This window comes from Doryrhamphus excisus, chromosome 5, assembly GCF_030265055.1.
Source record: "Doryrhamphus excisus isolate RoL2022-K1 chromosome 5, RoL_Dexc_1.0, whole genome shotgun sequence".
In the NCBI taxonomy this organism is placed as follows: Eukaryota; Metazoa; Chordata; class Actinopteri; order Syngnathiformes; family Syngnathidae; genus Doryrhamphus; species Doryrhamphus excisus.
In genome coordinates, this window is record NC_080470.1 from 22682708 (window position 1) to 22701411 (window position 18704).

Below are 18704 nucleotides of genomic sequence, written 5' to 3' on the forward strand. Positions count from 1 at the left end.
GACCCCAAATTGTCCATAGGTATGAATGTGAGTGTGAATGGTTGTTTGTCTATATGTGCCCTGTGATTGGCTAGCAACCAGTCCAGGGTTTACGCCACCTCTCACCCGAAGACAGCTGGGATAGGCTCCAGCATAACTCACTGACACTTAATAGAAGTGACAAAAAAGATGGATGGATGGAAAATTGAAACTTTAGATATTAGGCAAGGGATGTTTGATCAGGGCTTCCGATACCCAACATCCATGAGTGAAATCGGCCAATACCGATCACATATATCGTACATTTTTTTGTTGGTTTATTGACCCATGGTGCCATATAAGGGGAAAAAGTTCCAAGGTCCCTAAGGTCAGCGTAGAAAGGCATTTAGCGGCGTATGCAGATCACATGCTTTTTCCACGGAAATCAGCCGATATCAGTCAGGGTTCCAAAGAGGCCTGACATGATTGACAACCAAAGCACACATGCAGCCATGAGGCTAAAGTGGACATGTGATGGCACATGATACCGCCACGCTCCCGTTTTCCAATCTTGACTTTATTCCCATCCATCCGAGACAAAACCGACCAAGTGTTCCAAAGAGTCATCCGTGTTTTATCTCAGCCTTTCCAAATGTGAGGAGAGGTGGGGAGCACATTGTCCGCGGCGTAATTACGGATACGCTTTATTCGGCGGGAAGAAAAGCAGCCGCCGAGCCGCGCTCTTAATTAGCCAGATATGTATAGAAGAGTGATTTATGACTTTTTATTCCTCCTAAGAGATGAGAGGCAGGGATTTCAGGCCTTTGGAGATGTACTTGTTTCAAATGTGGGGGGAAAAAAACCACAAAGGAAATCCCAAAGGATGAGAAAGTGAGCCGAGGAACAATAGGCGGATTTTATTATTGTCGGGGGGGTGGTGGGAAGTGGGGGGCATAGAAACAAATGCAGCCAGAAAAAAGGTGAATGGTTTTGAAAGCGCAGCCGGATTCCTTATCTAAACATTTGAAGCAAATTACTGCCTTGAAATACGCTACACCAACTGTGTGTGTGTGTGTGTGTGTGTGTCTCTGTGTGTGTGTGTGTATGCATAGAGTCAATGAGCGTGGCAGCGCGCCGCCACCCGTGTCACAACATGAAACAAAGTGCTGCCACGCGGAGAAGGTCGTGTCAAATTAGAGGCTGCTGTTATTTAACAGCAACATGTGAGCTCACACACATTTAGAACATGTAAAAGTGCATCGTCTCGTCACGGCGTGTTGCAACAAGCGCTGCGGCGGCGCCGCACCACCACACCGAAACGTCAACACCTGCCATCTCGCTGCGAAAGAAACGACAGAAAGACTGCAACAACTGAGGTCAGGTTATTTTCCTTCATCGCCAAATTCAATGTAATCAGGCAAAAAGGACCCCAAAAAATGCCTCAGTTGATTTTGATGTATACATTTTAAATTTAAGATATATATACACAAAGAAAATATTGAAATATTCCACACAAAATAATTACAATAACAAAATATTTTTTTGAAAATGCTCATATCCATCCATTTTCTATCCCACTCATCACTAGGGTCCCGGGGGTACGCTGGAGCCTATCCCAGCTGTCTTTGGGACAATCTGGAGTCGCCAACTAACCTAGCATGTTTTTGGAATGTGGCAGGAGTACCCGGAGAAACCCACGCATGCACTGGGAGAACATGCAAACTCCACACAGAGATGCTCAAGCAGGGAATAGAACCCTGGTCTTCCCAATCTCCTGACTATGTGGTCTACATGCTAACCACTCGTCCACCATGCAGACCTAAAAATATTCATATTTTTAAAAATTATTGTGTACATGTTACTATTAAGCATGTTGATATCACTACTATTGTGTAACCTATTTGTGTAATAGTAATAACAATAATATATAATACTTTATCATGTCATGTTTAGATAATACATTTACATATAATACATTATGTTTAAATATTTAATTGAAATATTCAGATAATGCACTTAAGTATGAAACATATCATACTAAAATATATATATGAAATATTGATATATGAATTTTTGTGCATCTTAGACTATTTCAACTATATGGATGCAGCAAATACAGTGCAGGCTCTTTTCTGTTATTGTGCATATTTAAGTAAAATAAGTCAAAGTAAAAATGCTACATTATATGCTATGATATACAGGTATGTTTAATGCCTTTTGAGAAGTGTTGTGTTATATCTCAGTGTTTATGTTACATCTTGTATGCTAGGTTATGTTACAAATATCCCCCTCCGACAAATCACATAGTACCAAGTAGTCATAAGTGTCCGATATGTGCACTCCATGTTTTCATCAATCTCAGCATCGCCATCGGGTAGTTTTCAATTAAAAATATGATTTTGGTGCTAAATCTAACAGTTTGTGGTGGGTTTTTTTTCTTGCTGTAAAAGCCGCTTTCATTGCCCCTGAATGGGGTGAGATTGTATGTATGGAATGAGAGAGAAGGCAAAGGATAAAAGCAAACGGTCTCTGCTAACAAACTCCAAGTTGTTTGATAAAAGTAGCCTTTGTGTGGAGTACGCCGCGGGCACGAGCCAGTGGTCCCCATGGGGCGTCTCCACACTCTGGATTTCCTGTCAAGTCTCGTGGTGACACCCATGAGGGACCCCGACCAAACGAGCGGTAGTCACTTTGCCTCTGGTCGGTCAGGCGAGCGGGAATGAAAAAGCGCTTATGCAAACGCTTCCCAACTCTGGCGAAGCGCTCTGAGCAGACAATTAGTGACTTTACACAAACTTCGGGGGCCACAAGTTTGTGTAGAAAAAAGGACGTGTCAGAGATTTTATCAAAACTTTATCGGCGTTGGGGAAATAATCAACGTCGACGATCAGCGGCCTGGCGTCATGAGGCAGGAAGGCAGGCTGAAATCCATTTAGCCTTGGGGGGCCGTTGGAAGAGGGTGACATTGTTGATCTTAATCACTTTATTTCATAATGCCCTGAATCAGGCGGATGATAATAATCATTGTTGGGTCAACAACAACCTCGTGGACGCTCATATAATTTATCACATGAATATTTTCATCCAAGGACAAAAAACTCTATGTGTCAGTGAGTTGACCTCTGGCTGGTGAGCCTACATTAAAGTATGCAACTCCATTCAGGGGTGGGCAAACTTTTTGACTCGCGGGCCGCATTCATATGACAAAATTTACGGGGGGGCAGACTATATATTTTACACGTAACAGTCCACCTGGTATTATTGTATCTGTAAAATTGTCATGCAATCTGCTATTATTATTTATTATTTTATATTTATATTTAAATATTTTAAAAATAATAAAATATTATAATAATTACAATAAAATTAAAATAATAATTATTATATTATTATGTAAAATATGCAAATATAACAATAGTATTATATATAATTAATATAATAATTAGCATCAATATAATAATTAGAATAATCATAATAGTTCTAATAATAATTATAATAATCTAATAATAATAATAATTATTATTATTATTAATAATAATAATATAATATAAATATAAATATATTTATATAAATATATTATAATATATTTATATATATTATAAATTATAAATATATTATATAAATATATTATATTTATAAATATATAAATATAATAATAATAATAATAATTATTATTATTATTATTATAATAACAATTATAATAATAATTATAATAATTATTATTATTATAATAATTATTATTATAAAAGAATTGGGCGGGCCGTATTCAAACACTTGGCGGGCCGGATGTGGCCCCCGGGCCGTAGTTTGCCCACCCCTGATTTAACTTGTTGGCATCCTTGGTCACGACCACACAACGGCAATTAACGAGAAACGGGAAGTCAAAAGATGGCATCTTTGAAAGTAGGTTGCAACCACGGGAAGTGGTAGTACTGTCGCGTATTTGAATATTTGCGAGATCAGAGCTACATGACATCAATCTATAGCGACAACTTAAACCCTCAAATCTGTTGTAAACCATCTTGGATGAGCCAGGGGTCACCCTTCTGCGTCTGGTTCTTCCTTCCTCCCGCTGGGATTCGGCACAAGTTCTCCCCGGAAAGATTTGGAAGAAGGCAGACCCCCGCCAATGACGCCCTGCTCTCAATGCACACCCCCGCCCCCCCACCCTCTCAAACCGGCCTGCTGGGCGAGACAAAGGCATCGGCAGTGACGCGCTGTGCCAAATTGACTCGTCCCTAATTTCTATGCTAATCCTCATTTTTACATCAGCACGATTGATAAAAAAAAAAAAAGATATTAAAAAATATAACCCGCATTAATCTGCTCATAAAGACGTCTTATCTTTTGACAAGCGGCGATGTCTGCAGATGGCTACGCGTGCTGTCAAGACGTCATCATCAGATCATCAGATGTTGATTTATTTCACTCAACTCCGCTCATCAAAGTTAAGGACTTTCATACGAGTTGCTAATATTAATATGGTGTGTATGTATACAATTGCATCATTTCACTTTATGCAAGGCCTGTGTAATAACCACAACCATGTGTGCATTCAGATAGAAACTACATGACCCATATCAAGATATCGCTACGGAATTCATAGACCATCATCGTATATTTATATTGTATGACTGTGGATTTATGATTATAGAATACACCATGTTTTCCTCTGTATCATCTTTCTTGTACTGCATTTATGATAACATAACATTTATGACCACTGCTACAAACCTACAAATCGACTAGCACTAAAATACGTCATATCATCCAAGAGAACACAATATCACCATTTCATCATAGCGGTACTAAAAATATGTCCTGTAAGCATTTTTTTTAAAAAGCCCCCCCCCAACCAGAAAACAAAAATTAAAAGTGAGGATAATGTTATGTTTAAGTTGCCTTTGCTTCAGAAAGCTTCGGAAAACTTTAATAATAATACTACATTAACAATTTTAACTTTGGTAAAAGATAGTCTGGACTGAAAAAATAAAAATAAAAAATTGGAAAAATTAAAAGATGCTCATGATTTTTTTATAAAAACAAAAAAAGGTGCAAGTAAGGATCAAAAATCTTTTTAAAGCAAAATAAATAAATTAATATGTATATGAGGGGACTCTTGTGAGAATGGGGGTAAACTTTAATTTAAATAACTAAATACAAAATATATTTTTTAACTTGAGTCACTTTTTGTTTTTACAAAATATTTTTCAAAACATTTTTGCTTCCAAAGTTTTGAAAATATATTTTTTATTTTTTTCCCGAAGGCTGGAATAAGTGTTTCTCCTCTATGCGCATTCCCAGCTGCGTCTTTTTATCTGTTTTTATGTCTTTAGAGCACACAGAAAAGAGAAAGATGTGTTCAGGTCTCACAAAAGTGCAGTTTTTGTGTGAGTGAAACCTTTTTGTTGTGCTACATAGTTTTGTAAGCTTTCAGAAACCAAAAGAAACAGTTTAGTCCTGTGGATGCCTATACCAAATGTAATGTAAATGCATATGAATTACAGGGAGATAGGTGTTTTATCAGATAAATAACATACATACAAATGTATTTCACATGGGGATCAGTGTTGGTTGCTGGTTGCTAACGAGCCAAATTCTTCGTGTCTTCGTCATATTCTCTGAAAAGTTGGCAGTTGAATTAAAATGAAAAAAAAAATACCACACAACTTCCAACAACGGCAGCGCCTGTCACCTACACAGCCGATGGTGATGGAGTGTCCATTACACATCGATACATACAGAGCACTATGACATACAGTATGTCTAGACCAGGGGTGGGCAAACTACGGCCCGGGGGCCACATCCGGCCCGCCAAGTGTTTGAATACGGCCCGCCCAATCTTTCAAAAGTATTTAATTTCAACTCAACATACAACCTGGCATCATGGCCTGAGCCAACCTTTTGATGGTTGTATCAATTTCGTTGTTTGACATGGTCTGTTGTTTACAAAGTGCTCCTGAAAAAAGACACAAGCACATAATAATAATAAAAATTAAAATAATAATTATTATATTATTATTATAACTATTATGATTATTATATTTATTATATTAGTGCTAATTATTCTATTAATTATATATAATAATATTGTTCTATTTGCATATTTTACATAATAATAATATAATAAATATTATTGTAATTTTATTTTAATTATTATAATATTTTATTATTTTTAAAATATTTAAATATAAATATAAAATAATAAATAATAATAGCAGATTGCATGACAATTTTACAGATACAATAATACCAGGTGGACTGTTATGTGTAAAATATATAGTCTGCCCCCCCCGGAAATTTTGTTATATCAATGCGGCCTGCGAGTCAAAAAGTTTGCCCACCCCTGGTCTAGACGAAATGCATATAAAAGTAAATGAAAACAATTTACAGACTTATGAAACAAAGACTTAAAAAATAAGTACTGTCTATTACCTAGAAATGCACCCTTATATGCTATTTTATTAATCCTTTTGTTTAAATCCTCCAGACAATGCTTTATTGAGATAAAAGAAAGTCTTTGGATTAATTGGGATTAAACGCCTGACATCTTGGAATTATAATCATGAATTGTTGAGGAATCTCATTATTTTCATGTACAAATCAGAATATTAATGATGGTTTTAAGGTCGGTTCTGACACATGTTGCTTTTACTTTCATTATGTTCTTCCTCCCGTTCAAAAAGCAGTGGAGTGTTCGCAAGCAGGACACTGGCCCACGGGGACAGGAAGAGTGGGTGTCTCAGTGTTTTAGTATTGCCACGGACTAAAAAAAAACACTTCCTGTGATCGCCACTCATGTGCGTTCCAGAGATGGATATTGTGTTAATAAAAGCGTTACTTTGGCCTGCAAAGTACAGTACTTATGTTTTGTGCAAAGATGTTCTTCTGAATGAAAGTTATAACTCAAAAGCAGCTGATGCAGAGGCGACTCATAATAGCAATAATAGCATTGGTCCCCCCACCAAGGAAAGCCTAAGTCACATTTTAATCAATAAAAAAATATTTTTTTGACTCATAATATGGAATTTGTGAAAGGAAGCAAGAACTTTAAGTTGATTTATGTTCACAAAGCTTGTTTGTCATAAAAACGTAAGTGTTTATAATCAAAGTGATTTTATATGATTTGTTTTTAATGTCCAAACGTTTGAAAGAAGACCATGACAAAGGAGCGCTTTTGTGTTACAATCCTACTGTGCGGTGGTGTGCAACTTTGTTTTTAGGAGTCGACACAGCTCATTAGTGTGTAAATATCTGGCAACACAAGTGGGTTGCAAGATAACTGTCTTGCCTCCAGTCAAGCATGGTTGTGCACAAGTACTGCCGTTCACAGGTGCTGCGGTTTCATTGTGGTGGGAGATGAATTCCAACACTGTGATATTATGAATGTCAGGTTTACGAACATGATAAACCAAACCAACCTCAGAAATGGCAAGAAAGTACCCCCCACAAACACACACTCTCTAGTACAATGAGTTTGTTATGTGCTTACATGCAGGGTCCGAGAGGGCAGGTTCTCCCATGTGTTTGTACGGGTTGAACTTGGGCTTGGGTGCAACCACAGGAGCAAACTTCTTCGGCGCCTGCTGCTGTGAGACGGAGATGCTGGCGCTTCCCAACGGCGCTGTGGTTTCCATCCTGGCGGCCACATGTCCTGTCTGCTCGCCGCTGTTCCCTTGGTTCCACATGGCTCTGACCAGAGAAGACAAGCACAAACTCTAAACTAGCTGCTAACTAACTAGTGCAAGGATGCAAGGGTCACAGTAACGAATACAACAAACAACAAAGCAACACATAAAGTAGCTATGCTAAGAAGTTAACTGAATAAAAAACGGCATCTCAGCTTTGTCTCAACATCACCCTTTCATATTTTTTTGTTGGGGGATCAGGGGGAGTCCCATAATATTATTTTTCATCATGTTGAATGTTGAATGTGGGGGTCACACGCAAGAGTGCTTTTAAATTTGGGGATTGGTCCACAGATGTCATGTTCAGGTCGTCAAAAGTGTCCAAAAAGACCAGAAATAGGCGCTGGTCACTTTTTTGAAACTCAGAATCTAGAAGGGGTTTGAAACTTACTAACTGTAGCGACAAACTGGCTCAGTTGACAACACTGATCCTTCATGCTACGTCTTCTTCTAGAGTTGGCAGAGTTAGGATGCCATCTACTGTACCAACCAGTTCCATTGTAATGTCTTTATGTGCAAGGCCAAACGACAACACGGGAAACAATGCAATGTATTTTCCTGGTGTGAAAACAACATACTGTATCCCAACAATAATATTATGGTGTGTTATACTCCACTATAGATGTTAGGACCATCTAAAACACTGCGAGAACGTATATTTTTGCGCTGTTGGATCTTAAGGAGGTTCTAAGTGGAGCTTCAAACTCCAAAAAAACAAAAAAATGTTTAAAGTAAGCAATTTATGGCCAAATAATTTTAAGACCACACCCTGTAAAAGGAAAAATCTGGATGCAAATGTGGATGCAATGTTTTCAAACTGTCATGATCTCTTGATGGCAAAGGCGAAAAAGCTTTCCGCCTTTAAACGTGGTGGGATTGTTGACCTGCATAAGCAAGGCGTCTCGTAGCGCACCATTGCTGCAGAGGTCGGATGCAGTAAGACAGTCATTTGGAACTTCTTCAAACTTCCTGAGGGCTTTAGAACAAAAAAGTCAAGTCGTAGACCCAAAACATTTCACCGGCCCTGCACCGGAGGATCCCCTTGGCTGTTCAACAAGACAAGGGACCATCCTCGGCCCTAATGAAGGTTGTTACTGATGCCAAGTGCAGTCCAATAACCATCAGACACCATCTTCCAGAGAAGATCTTCAAAGGCATTGTCAAAGGCATTGTCTTCTTCAACGCTACAAAATTGTCCCATTGGAATTTGCGCAAAAGAACCAAACATGGGACAAGTCCTTAACAAGTCCTGAGGGCTTCTAACATTACTGGCATGACAAGGAGATCTGACCTGAAATGTGTTCCCACACAGGACAGAGAGTCGGGGGCGCTATCATGATCTGGGTTGGTTTTTCCTCTAATGGAACAACTGAACTTCAGGTTGTGCAGGGGCGTCAAACGGCAGATGGCTATGTGGAGATGTTGCAGGGGGGCATCCCTCATGACTGAAGGCCCTCGTCTGTGTGGTAATGACCGGCTTTTTCAACAAGAAAACGCTGTAGTCCACAATGCCCTGCCTGGACTAAGTTCACTCTGTTGCATGTTTCCCTGATTTATATCCAAGTCAACATTTGGGGATGGATAGCAAAAATGGTTTAGGGTTAGGTTAAAGCCATCTTCACCAATTAGACTAACTCTATTCCCACTCGCCGATGTGATTTTTTTTTGTGTGTGGAAAATATCAGCACACTATCGTAGCAGGCTTAGGGGAAGACTTTCTCCAAGACTCGGGCGTGTGTCTGTGGGAGTTTTGTGCCTTTGTGCGGTCATGGGTCAGTGATGTTGAACCAGAGATGTTGGGAACTCTTCCTACTTGAACTTCTCCTTGTCGACTCCAGGCGACGTTCCTCCTAGACGAGATGCGATGGGCTCCATGTCAGCGGTGGGGGGGGGGGGGGTGTTAGTGTTGCAGAGTGTCACCGTGGCCTAGAGGCGTTGGTTGGCATTCCCCCCACACTCCAACACCTCCCACTGACTGTTTGTGAAACAAGTATGTTCCGTAGCATGTCCATGAGAACAGAGTGTAAAAATGCCAATCTTCTGGTTTTGTTCCTCCAAACTATTTTGTTTTCTGCCCTTTTATGGCAAGTTTCATTTTTCACAAGTGGATATCTGTAGCGAATATATCATATTCATAATATATTTTTAACTGCCTCCACTTTTGAAAATTGTGTTCCTGTATCTGTGTACTTACGTTCTGTTTTTATGTGTGTAGTGGTTACCTCGTGATCGGCCTTCCTTCCAAGTATTTCCTCGTGGGCAAGGCATTTTGGTGACTACTTTTTTGTAGTTTACGTTTTGACTTTCCTCAGTTCTCAACCTCAGTAAAGCAACTAAATTTTAGTTTGAAAGACGCAAACATGACTTTTGAATCATGTTTTTGTGTATGTGTCCCAAGAACAAACTCTCAGCCACAATACCATTACTTTTCAAATATTATGAAATACGAAATTGGCATGTAACAGGGAAGTAACCACACTACTATTACTACTGTGAGTTGTAATAACTATGTTAATTCTCTACATGTAACCGGAAATGACACCCCTGTTGATCAAAACCTGCCATAAAAGCCTGGTGATCAGGTCTGGTGCTTGTGTGTCTCACCCAACATTGTAGAATACGATATATCGTGTCTTTGATTGCATCTTCTGAATGCCTTCGATGAGTACTTTTACTTCATTTAAGTTTGAAAAGATGATTTTGACAGATTTTTTAGGGCACACTATTGTTTTCTTGGGTTATATCGGTGCTTTTCAATTATTTTCTGTAATTCCACCCCAAGGGACAGAAATTTCTTCATTCCCCCCGATTTCAAATACTATTTATTCATTTACCTGCATGCTGAGTACTGTAAATTTGTACATGTTGGTAAGTCTACATTGAAATGAAAGCCTCTCGTGTCCCCCTGACAGCCCCCGGCCTCCCCCCAGGGAGGCTCACTATTTGAGAAGCAGTGTGCTATATAGACATGGTATATAACAAAAGAAATATTAGAATCATCCTTCATCAGAAAAAAAAACTTTATCTTTTTCCGTTCTTTAATAATCTGCAGTAGATCATTGGTAAGTTTCATTCATTTTCAACCGCTTATCCTCACGCTGGTCGCTGGAGCCTATCCCAACTGTTTTTGGGCGAGTGGCTGGGTACACCCTGGACTGGTGGCCAGCCAATCACAGGGCACATATAGACAAACAACCATTCACACTCACATTCATACCTGTGGACAATTAACCTAGCATGTTTTTGGAATGTGGGAGGAAAACGGAGTTCCCAGAGAAAACCCACGCAATCACGGGGAGAACATGCAAACTCCACACAGAGATGACCGAGGGTGGAATTGAACTCGGGTCTCCTTGCTGTGAGGTCTGCACGCTAACCACTCGACACTGTGCAGCCCGATGCCACAACATAAACACCAAAAAATAGTAGTTTTGAAAATAACCGTTTATTTTTACAAATATAACACCATGAACTATTTACAATTTTCACACTTGTGTGTGTCAAAATTTCCCTTTAAAGCGTAACCTCCTTCGCGCAACACGGCAAGATACCTTTTCACTTCCTGGTTGTTGCCGAGGCTGGATTTCAATGGGAAATATGCGTGCAGAGTTCTTATGAAATGAACATCTGAACCTTGTGGACGTTCGGCTTAACACTGCACCACACATGCTCTCTTCTCTGGTGGAGTTGCATCACCAACGCGTTGTGCCTCTTGCGCAAAACAATGTAAAAGATATATAAATACGTCTTTGGGGGCGAGTGAGTTAATATGCCGTATTCAGCCACAAAATAACGTGATTTGTTAATTCACATATTTTGGAAAAACCGAGTGATTACTGTACAGCCAGTGACAGTTACCAGTTAACCCAAGTTCACTTCCCCCCCCAAACTATTGAGTCAGCCTTGAAGACAACATGACGCGATGCTGTGATCTGACATGTTTTGGTGCCCAACACCGTGTAGCAAATTATTAAAAAATAAAATAAAATAACACACTTTCAACTCGGAACCTCTCTCGCTCGGTTTCTTTCTTTGCTTCCAAAGCCCACGCTGGAACAACAACTCCAAACAAAGAGACAAAGAGCAGCAAAGACAACAAAAACAAGTTGAAAAAGTATTGAAAGATGCTGTAATGCTGCTGTAACACTGCATGTGTCTCTTGTTTGTGCTTGATCACTTCCATGATTAGGATAAAAGTGGCAGTGTGTAGTGGTTGAGTCTGCGGAGGTAAACTGTAAGACAGACTGATCTCCGTCTGATGTGCATCTTGTTGGTGTTATTTGTCATACCAGCAGCAAAGTGAAAGAAGTGGCTGAGAGCACAAACAAGCATTTTTCCACCGCTGCCTCCACAAATCACTTGAAATATTTGAACTATTTATACGCACCAATTCGCCCCCCCCCCCTCGTCCTTTTTCTTGTTTGTGTTTGCCGCGCCTCGTCGCAATGTTTTTGCCGTTTTATTATCCCGGCTGCGACTGATACAGGGTTTACATTCTTCTTCTCGGCATGCGGCGCGGAGGGAAGGAGCCCACGCACAATCGTCTTTTAATATCTGCTCAAAATCCCGGCTCCTCCCGCCGCCTGAATGGTTCTCATGTCTGATATCTTCCCTGCCTGCTCTTAACGCTGCCATTCACGGCGTGCGTCCATGTCGCACACCCACCTGTCCTTTCAATGCAAATGCTTTCATTCCCCAGACGACAAAAGGCCTGAATGGCGATGAGCGGCGGGGAAAAAGGAAGAAATGATCTGAGCGTACGTGTGAAACATTCAACGCTACACGCTATAATACACGCCGGCGTTCTTTCATCATTACAAATAAAAATCAGAGTGGGATGTCGTTTTATGCTTACTGGGCTCGAACATGCATACGGGGCCAAACACAGTGTACCCTATATAGTCATTTATAGATCACTTTGGCGCTACCTGTTGTCGGTACCTGTGATTCTCCATTATTTTGGGTTATGCCACCCCCCACCCCACCCAAGGAACAGACTTTTTTTTCCATGCATGTACCGATTTGACAAAAAAATTACATTTATGTGTACAACCCTCCATATGAGTTCATATGAGGCCTCTTTATTCATCCTTCACGATGAATAAAGACAAACCCCTGCAAAACCTCAGTGGGGCCCGTATGAAGCTACACAACCAGTCAAAAGTTTAGAGACACTTTCTATTGCTTTTATATGTAAACGTGTCTACAAACTTTTGTTTCCACAAGTTTGAACACACTTCATAATGCTGATAAAAGTGAAAATGAAAGCAGAAAAATATACATTTGGGAGTTCATAATACAGGTTTTGATGTTGCATTTTGAAACACACATCAGTGTATTCCAAATTAGTCTCTACGTTCCTGGAAGGTAACATACAACCTTTTTGATAAGATGCCTGTCATGATTCCACACCCACACACTCTCAATTGCCAGCTCCCCCCCCCCTCCCACGTCCACCCTCCGCACCCTAGGAGTCGAGGGGAGGACACAGAGTGAAATGGGGAGTTCAGAGTCGATTTTCAGCTTGGTGTGGGTAATAATATATAATTCAAACCGGCAATAAAAGCCTGTTGTTCCAGCGAGTCTGGTGCTTGTGTGTCTCACCAGACATCACTCTATTGACCAGTTTGTGATATTACAATATCAGAATGTCTTTGAACGAAGTGTATTTTACTTCATGTTGCCATTTTTATGCTTGAAAATGCTTCATTTGGGCCCAAAATTAGATATGCATATGTTTTGACTAATAGGCCATATTCAACCACAAAACAGCATGACTTATTCATTTATATACGTACTTTTGAAAATCAGTGATAGAGTGAAGGTGCGAAAGTCTAAGCACAGTGTGATGAGGGATTACTGTATTGACTGACATTAAATCCATCGAAATAAATGAAATGTACAATGGGGAGGGGGTGTTTAATAATTTAAAATGCAAGCGCACATTGCAGTAAGATCCATTTCTTGCTCAATGATCATCATATTTTTTCCTCCTTGCCATCACTGGTAGCTTATGAGAAAAATGGCCTACGTAGTGAAGATGTGAGGAGACAACAGGGGGCAACATTATAAACGATGACGGTTTGACCCCAAGTTAAGTGGTTTCTTTTGGTATTTAAGTGTGGTTGGTTTGACTGCATTTCAACTGGTGAAGATGTCTTCATCAGCGCAGACTAGATGCAAAATGAACACCCTTCCTTGGTTACGCCACCATGGACAGAAGGATTTGTTGCGCCAAGTTGTGCCTCCGCAGAAATACAACTCGTGAAAGCCAACATACGTGTCACTCGTCACGGATGATGGTAAACACTGATTTCACAGCTAGTTCAAGTGTGATCAGCGCCACAATTAGATGCGTTACTGGAACAGACGCTTCAATTCATTCTTATATTAGTGGGGAAAATCTGTCTGGCGTCTTTCCTGTTAAGAGTATAGCAGGCTTTTCTGTCTTCCTTACAAGATGGCCGTCATGTGATAAATCTCGTTGACTGAGAGTATGTGTGCGTGTCATGTAGTTAACAATAAGGCAAGAAGGTCAGCCTAATTAAGACAGCTGTCTTATCTGGATGTGTACTACACATGCCGCACAAATCAAACCATGTTTGTTTCCGATTCGATTAAAAGACTGAGCAAATGAGAGAGGACGGCAAACATTAGGGTTTGGTATCGTCAGGGGCACCTCCAGGAAAAACACTGATACGTGGGAAGCAATTTGTTCAACAAGTTTTTTTTCGTTGAAAATAAACAAAATTTAGAAAAAACTGGCCTGGTCTGGGATTGAACATTCACTATCTACATAAAAGGCAGCAGCTGTACCATTACACCAGTGTTTCAGTTATTTTCTGTCATGTCCCGACTGCCCCGCCCCTATTTCAAATACTATTAACAAACTGTTAACATCTATTTATCTCTCTGTACTGCATGACTGAAACCAGCGAAATGTAACAACATGTTCACTAACCAAAGTTCCACCATCATCGGATCTGCATTATCTTGATTTGGTTAGCATATGTTCGATGCTCCTCTGTATTTGTCTTTTCAAAGTTTTTAAAATATCGACTCAATCACAAGCACACTGTTCAGGTTGTCTTGGAAGATGTTTTGCCTCTCGTGCAAACGGCTTAATCGGTTCATGCTCAAAGATGAGATAGGACGGTCCAAGTCAGAAGTTCGGAAACTGTCTCAATCTGTGACCCTCGTTATCCAATGATCATTTAGACATTAAGCTGCAAACAACCATTATTTCAGTCATTTTTATTCAGTTCTTAAAATGCCAAGTTCCTTGTATTTGCTATAATGTATATAGTATATTTTTCATTTATTTACCAATTTATTTCTTTATATTTGTCTATACTTTTAAGTCAAACTGTCATCTACTGAAACATTAATACACAAAATGAGATGTCCATTTTAGAGGAATTTATGAAGGCATTTTGTCAAGGAAATGAGGAAGGATATGCATGCAAATACTGTAATGCATAAATTACAATTATATATTTTTTTTAAAGAAAAATTGCACTAAATAAGGCAAAAAAAAGTCTGACTTCACTTACACGAAGGAGTAAGATGATTCAAATATACTCAACAAGTCAGACATGGGTTGTATACAGTAGGAGATATTTTAATGTAATGCACAGCTGGTCTGGGAACGCCTCGGTGTCCTACTGGTGGAACTGGAAGAGGTGACTGGAGACCAGGAAGTCTGGGTTTTCCTAAAGAGATCGCTGCCTCGTCGACGCAGATAAGCAGAGGAAATGTAATTCTTGACTGCAAGAATGGATCCACGGTCCACTTTTGGGTCCTGACCCACCAGTTGAGAACCACTGTTGTAAAATAACCCGAACACTCCGGATTCAATGCCCTGGATGAATGACAATACTCAGCATTTCAAGATTGTTTCCAATCAAAAATCGATTGGTTGGGTTCGACTCTGGTGAAAGGGGTTTGTGACTTCATGACCCCGGTAAAATGTGGGACCCGGGGTAAAAAGTAGTTGAGGTGAGTGGGGACAAATCCCAGACAAGGCCATGTTTTTAACTGTCATCTTGGCAGGGCTTTCTGTCGGCTTCTCTCGCTGTATTTTTCCAGCTGTCATTGAGGAACTGCTGCAGGTGTTTCTGCTGCATTAATCTTTTATATCCACCAAGGAAGCTATCAAACAAAAGCATCCAAAGCGGGCCACAGAGACGAGTGAACACTATCATACACTCTCAGATTTTTTTGGGAGAGTGTGAAGCATGACATGCTTTCTAGCAAGTCTTCTGTGTGTGTGGCTGGCAGACTTGAAGACACACTAAACTGCCAACCTTCATTTTTACAGAGTTCAGGATGTTCCTACCTCGCAGCCGAGATGGGCCTCCATTACGCTCAGCTGCTGTCAAGCAGACACAATGCTCCCAAACGCAACCAAAATATCCCAAAGTCACAGAGTGAGCTCAGAACCTAAAAAGGGGCAAGGTGGTTCTTCTTCTTCTGTCCTACAATTGTTTGTGTCCCCAGAGTCAAGTTAGCCGGCTCGGTGCTCGGTCCACTAGGCACCAATCAAAACATCGCTTTAAACAGACACCAAAGACATGACGACGAGGACGCGCATTCGTCATGGCGGGCAGACAAGCACAGGCGACCGGGATTAGCACTTACGGCCGGTGACGCAACGTGCGGCGGTGCAGCCATGCAGAGGAAACCGCTTTAAAAATTGAAGGAGAGACTTCACGGCACTGGACTCGGTATGCTTCAGAGCGCCGCTTGAATGGCTGAACAGGTTAATGCGACATTACACAAACACACGACCGCCGACATTCCGCTCTTTAGAAAACCGGGAAGAGCAACGACTTCAAGTGGTCATCGCGGATCTCCAGCGCTCTTGAGGAGAAGAGGGAGCAGATGGGAGGGTGAGGGCGGCCTGACACCACGTGCCGACACTTTAATAAAAGCAAAGAGTTGTTTCGGGCCTCTTTGACGTGTTGAAAGTTTAATAGTGCAGTGTCAGAGGACCAGGCTCGTCAAACATGGTGTTCTGAAACATTGCTACTGCAAACACTGCACCGCCATGGCTGCTTCTTACTTGGCCCCTGTTGGCTCCATTTGGCGGAGGGTCACATCTTTCGATACAACATTTGTAACCATCTGGACTTTAGTTTTAGTCATATGATTCGGTCTTTGTCTCAGTTATCGGACAATGTTTTACCCTTTGGCACATTGAGTCTTGTGGCATTAATAAAGATTGATTTCTTCCGCAGATCCAAGGTCGGATGGCGGGAGTGGTAGCCTAAGCAAGGAAGCCTGGACTTGACTCCCCTCAGCTACTTCGCCCAGCCCCTCCCTGCGGGTCCAATGGCGTTCCCAGTCCGGTTGAGGGACATAGTCTCTCAGTGTCGAGGTATCCTACCTATCATACATGCCGTGAACACCTCCCCAGGCAGGTGTCCTGACCAAATGCCCGAGCCACCTCATCTCGTCCCAGAGGTCTTACCAGCAGTAAGAGAGAGCCCAGCCACCCCACGGACAAAACTCAACAAGACCACTTAACCTTTCGGTCACTACGCAAAGCTCATGACCATTGGTGAGAGTGGGCAGGTAGATTGAGTGATAAGTTCAGAGCCCTGCCCTATCTGCAGATGAAGGGCAGCCCGAATGTTGCTATGACGAGCAACATATATGGACCAAGGTTCCTCTCGCCCGGACGCAGGGCTCCAGGGCCCCCCTCTGGAGACAGGCATGGAGTTGGGGCACAGCCTGAAGATGCAACATGGGTCATACTCCCAGCATTGCATGTTTTTTTCAGCCATGTTAGATCTCATACCCAACACCACATCTTGTGATAGTTTACACAAAAAAACAAAGATAATGTTGGGAAAGGAATAAAGTTGTAAATATAACAGAGGTGGGCGGCACGGTGGTCTAGGGGTTAGCGCGCAGACCTCACAGCTAGGAGACCAGGGTTCAATCCCACCCTCGGGACCATCTCTGTGTGGAGTTTGCATGTTCTCCCCGTGCATGCGTGGGTTTTCTCCGGGTACTCCGGTTTCCTCCCACATTCCAAAAACATGCTAGGTTAATTGGCCACTCCAAATTGTCCATAGGTATGAATGTGAGTGTGAATGGTTGTTTGTCTATATGTGCCCTGTGATTGGCTGGCGACCAGTCCAGGGTGTACCCCGCCTTACGCCTGAAGACAGCTGGGATAGGCTCCAGGACCCCCCGCGACCCTCGTGAGGAAAAAGCGGTAGAAAATGAATGAATGAATGAATATAACAGAGGTCACAAACAATGGAAGATGTTGAGAAGTTGCATGTAAAACTGTAATTTGTCTCTATAAAATGTATGTTTTGTTGATCTTTGGATGTCTGTGGAGGATTCATTAGATTGACATTACTTCCTATGGGAAAATTTGCTTTGTATCATAAAGATTCCACATTCCACAGTACTATAAAGACCACATCCTTGTTGGACTAATGCGTACATTTCCTATAGCTCTTTATCGCCCCATGACCTAAAAATCCAGTTCTTCCTACACAAATGTCAGATTTCAGCATATGTAAATGTGAAGAAAGTAAGAAATTACATCTATTCCTATAAAATACGACATGTCGGGCGGGGATTAAACAGCATGTCTAAGACGCTGCACAGTGAGAGGTCTTAGTAATTCTGTCATAAGGATAAAAAAAGGTCATTATGTATTAAAAAAAAATTTTTTAAGCTCGCTGAAAGTGTCACATTAAGCAAGCTACACAAGAAAACACGCTTAACACGGGGATATACGGGGAAATTTACAGTTTCATTACAAACTCTTGCAGGTGGAATTACATTTGCATTACTCCCATGGTGTCCCCCCGGGCTCAGTTCTCGGTTCCGTCCTATTCAACTCCTGAGCTGTCTTTTCTACTACTACTTGTCTGTCTTTCTACTTTCAGAAGCAGGTGCTGATGGAGCTCCTCTGGTCTCTAACACGTCCTCAGGGAAAGGCTGACAACAGTTAGCCTGGATGATGAACTCTGCCGAGGTAGTAGCACGAGAGTGACCCCTCTTCACCTCCAACACCTACACGAGCACCCTTCT

General features: G+C 41.2%; 1 protein-coding gene across 2 annotated transcripts in view; it reads right to left on the minus strand.

The window, feature by feature from the left end:
- lpp (LIM domain containing preferred translocation partner in lipoma) overlaps window positions 1-18704 on the minus strand; it is a 150789-nt gene that overhangs the window by 94221 nt on the left and 37864 nt on the right. The window contains exon 3 of one of the 2 annotated variants that reach the window (XM_058072881.1): window positions 7451-7650. In XM_058072881.1, coding sequence (XP_057928864.1) covers window positions 7451-7646 — 196 coding nt within the window. In that variant the 5' untranslated portion in view covers window positions 7647-7650. The remainder of the gene's footprint in view (window positions 1-7450; window positions 7651-18704) is intronic. The other variant, XM_058072880.1, reaches the window with a different exon arrangement.